Source organism: Galeopterus variegatus, unplaced genomic scaffold (assembly GCF_000696425.1).
Source record: "Galeopterus variegatus unplaced genomic scaffold, G_variegatus-3.0.2 Scaffold4796, whole genome shotgun sequence".
Taxonomy (NCBI): domain Eukaryota; kingdom Metazoa; phylum Chordata; class Mammalia; order Dermoptera; family Cynocephalidae; genus Galeopterus; species Galeopterus variegatus.
In genome coordinates this window covers 164,062-167,995 of record NW_007730907.1, presented here as the reverse complement: position 1 = coordinate 167,995, position 3,934 = coordinate 164,062, and the positions used below count along the sequence as shown (strand labels likewise).

Below are 3,934 nucleotides of genomic sequence, written 5' to 3'. Positions count from 1 at the left end.
CAGGTAGGTTTATTTTCATTCACTTGTGTAGAGGTTATAGTTGTTGTTGTTGTTGTTGGTGTGTGTGTGTGCGTGTGTGTGTGTGTTGGGGAAAAGGAGAGGGGGAGAAGGAGCCAGCCACTTTTAAAAGTGGAACTTTTCAAAATGGAACCTTTTTATGTATCAGATCATTTGCAAACTAACTTTCATGTTAAAATTAGACACAGATGACAAAAATTTCAGCACTGCAGTCAAAGTCTTAACTCACTATTGACCCTTTTTACTTCTGCCTACTTTGTATATGATGTTTTTTTCCCACTTAAATTTCTCCTCAGTTTCTATCATTGTTCAGTAACAATTGAGTACTTATTAGGTACAAGGCATTACGCTGGATGCTGTCTGTTGAAGTCTTATTCATTCAAAATCCAAATCAGTCTGGCCAGTTGGCTCAGTTCATTAGAACATGGTGTTATAAACACCAAGGTCAAGGGTTCGGATCTCCATACCGGCCAACTGCCAAAAAAAATCCAAATCAAATGCAAATGCTTCCAGGATCACTCCTCTCCCTCATACTGGATCAATGTGCTTTACTTTCTTCTGAATGACTTTGGTCCATTGTTCCTCCCTTATGATGTTTTATTTATTAATATACTTGCTTTTCCCCTCTCCTACCCCACCACCAGTGTTGTTCCCTATTAGATTATAAATGTCACCATGACAAGGGCAAGTCTCAGTCATGTTTGCACCCATCCATCCTGCCTTAAGCATACGTCTTAAAGTCAGGAACTGAAAAAATACATGAAAGTCTTTGCAGTTGCAAAGAAAGGGAAAAAATGGAGGACATTGGCTTCCTGTATCTGTTGTCATTAGTAGAGTGGGACATCAGGCAATAAAGCATTCTTTGTTTCCATAGAACATCTTAATAGAGACAACAACTCTTCTCCTCTTCCTCCTCTTCTTCCTCTTTCTCCTCCATCTTCCCCTTTCCCTCCTCCTCGCTTGCTTTTTCTCATGATTTAATTGTAGTATAATTCAGTCTTCAAATTTCTGGATGCCCAATCTCATCTTTAAAATGGGAAAATGTATATGTTAGTATGAAAAACACTTTTTGCATTAAGTTGTAATAGTTCAATAGGGAAGCCATTCTTTCACCTTTGAAATTTAGTGCCAAAACTCAATTAAACATACCAGTGATGTCTCAAAAATGGATAGAAGAAGAACCAAACATTTGATTCTTCCTTAGTTGATTTTTCCTTAATTTTCAGAATATTATAATGAAATTTCATAGGTTGAATTGTCAATAAGAAAGGACATCTATAAGCATTTTTTTTTCTGAGCTATAGTAATGAACATACAGTGAAATGGAAATTATAGAAATAAAGTTAAGTAAACTAAACTAGTTTTTCTAATACTCTCAATTCTGCCTTAGATTCAAATCAGAAGACATTTAAAAGGAGAAGGTCTATCTTAAACTGGGCCTTTTGGCAAGGTTCTAGCACTCACCAGCACAACTTGCCCATATCTCCACCATCTCCTGTGCCAGGACAGCTGTTTGGAGTTTCTCTGCCAAATATTTGTGAGAATGATAATCTGCCCAAACCTGTCTTGGTAAGTCTCATTTTGACTGCCCAAACCTGTCTTAGTAAGTCTCATTTTGGCCTGTAAACTAATGGGAAAGGAATTTTAGGAATGGGGAGCTCTGGAAAGTAAACCTGTCCCTAGATGGAAAGATTATAGACATCCCTGGCTTTAGCTAAGAATCTCTATTATCATTACTTAAAAGAATTAAAATCTGACTTAGCTATTGCAGAATCATAAGGAAGACATAAGAGATAATCTAGATTACTGGTTTCAAGAAAGGGCCATATAAGCCTGCTCAGGTAAATTAGAATTTGCCCTGTCGATAGACAATCCATATTCTATCTCTCACAAATCCTTCTTAAACTCCATATTGTTCTGAAAGTCTTTTTTTTTTTTTACCACTTCAGTAACAGAGACTACTTAATCTTATACTTTTTAAAGTTTTTAAAACTGCTTTATTTGTATTTCAAGTGTTTAAGAATAAAGATATATTCTCTGGCATTTAGTTATATTGTTTATAGAATGGGTCAGTTGAAAGCCACTGAGTTTGTGTTGATATATTAAATAATCACTGTTAACCAACATTTTTATTGAGTATCCAGTATCCTGCAAGCACTATGCTAGATGTATGGCATTTTATGCTGTATTGTGCATCTATAAATGCCAGACACTAGTCTAGCCCCTTCACAGCTTATCTGTCACAGCAAATATAGGGGGTAGTTATTATTTTCATCATTCCTTCTTTACTAATTTTTAAAAAAGCCTCTGAACTTTACCCAGGGTTACACAGTAAATAAGTGGCATAACTAGATTTTAAATGCCACGGATTGCTTGTCTCCAAAACCCATTCTCTTCCTACACTGCAAGCAGAGGACATACAAATAGAAAGAAAGCAAAGTGAGTAAACACTTAAAACCTACTCTCCAAGCAATTTTCAAGAATTCAATACATTGTTATTAACTGTCATCACCATGTTATACAATAGGTCACCTAAACTTATTTCTGTTATCTAACTGAAATTTTGTATCCTTTGACCAACACCTCCCTAACTCCCCCGCCGACATCCCCAGCCCCTGGTAACCACCATTCCACTCTCTAAAAGATTGACTTTAATCCTTCTAGCTGTCCGCCCAGCTTCTATCCTTCAGTGCTTTTAATCTGGCCTCTAGCAGCCGAAGTACGTGTTCCCTTGCATGTATGTGTGAAGTGCTTTTTTGTTTTTTTCCTTTGCATCTCCATAGGATATGCTTTACTTTCTTAATCAAAAAGGACCCCTCACAAAAGGAATCTTCAGACTATCAGCCAATATGAAATCCTGTAGAGACCTAAAAGAGAAACTGAATTCTGGAGTCGAAGTACACCTAGACTGTGAATGTATTTTTGTGATAGCATCTGTTTTAAAGGTAGGAAAAGTTCTCCCTTTATCCACCCCGTGGTGTAGCTCTGGAGCAAATTAAACATTTTATGTTTTGTTTTGTTTCATTATGAACATTATTTCTATCTGGAAAGAACCAAAGTAGATTTAGAATATAAAAAAGGTTAAAAACATCTCAAAAAGTCAATATTGGACTTTAAAAGCCACTGCCGATGATATGACATGTCAGATATACTTAAAAAAAAATTTTTTGCCACACAACAATCTCTTCTTCAGTTCTGCCACCCCATGCAAAAAGAAAAAGTTGTAATTAAAAATTAAAATAATCAAAACATACACAGCATGTTTACCAAATAAACATCCTGCTTATGATGATTTTCTCACTATCTCACTACCTTCCTAATGAAGGCAAAGTTTTAGAAAATAGTTACAGCTTATCATGCAATAAACAAGCATTTGCCTGACAACTGAAACAAAAAACTATTGAGACCACTGAAAATTGCATTCATTTCCATAATCATCAGGCCCTCAAATATTCCTTCCTTTGTCCCCTAATGCCTTTTACTTTGGAAGTGGAGTAAGAACAGCTACAACATCTGGGCCTTCTTTCACTTTTACTACATTTGACATTCTCTATTGTTCTTAACCTTTACCCATGGTTACTAAGTCACATGTACCCATGGCTGACAGAGTTCTAAAATGTTTTCTTCTCTCACATTCTTGGAAATGTCGTACATTCTTGGAAAACCTAGAGTCAAAACCAGCTTTAAGCAGAGCTTTTGACCCCAGTAGTAGCTTCTGCAGACCTGCAGAAGGGGGCCCCATCTCCCAAAGGGTTGGGGTATACTGGAGCCACAGGTAGAGACAACGCCCCCAGCCTGCATCCCAAGGCCTGAAACATAAAAACCAAATGACGGAAAATATGGTGAAGAAGACTTTTGCATACCCCTAGTCCAGCTGAGTGGCCAGCTGCTTACAGAATTTTACTGCATAACTTCA

General features: G+C 36.9%; 1 protein-coding gene across 1 annotated transcript in view; it reads left to right on the top strand.

Moving 5' to 3' along the window:
• Nucleotides 1-1,421: 1,421 nt before the first annotated feature.
• LOC103603798 (rho GTPase-activating protein 20-like) overlaps nt 1,422-3,934 on the top strand; it is a gene marked incomplete at its 3' end in the record, with an annotated part of 12,396 nt that continues 9,883 nt past the window's right edge. The window contains 2 exon segments of the mRNA XM_008588374.1: nt 1,422-1,587; nt 2,802-2,963. Of these exon segments, the coding sequence (XP_008586596.1) occupies nt 2,805-2,963 (159 nt within the window).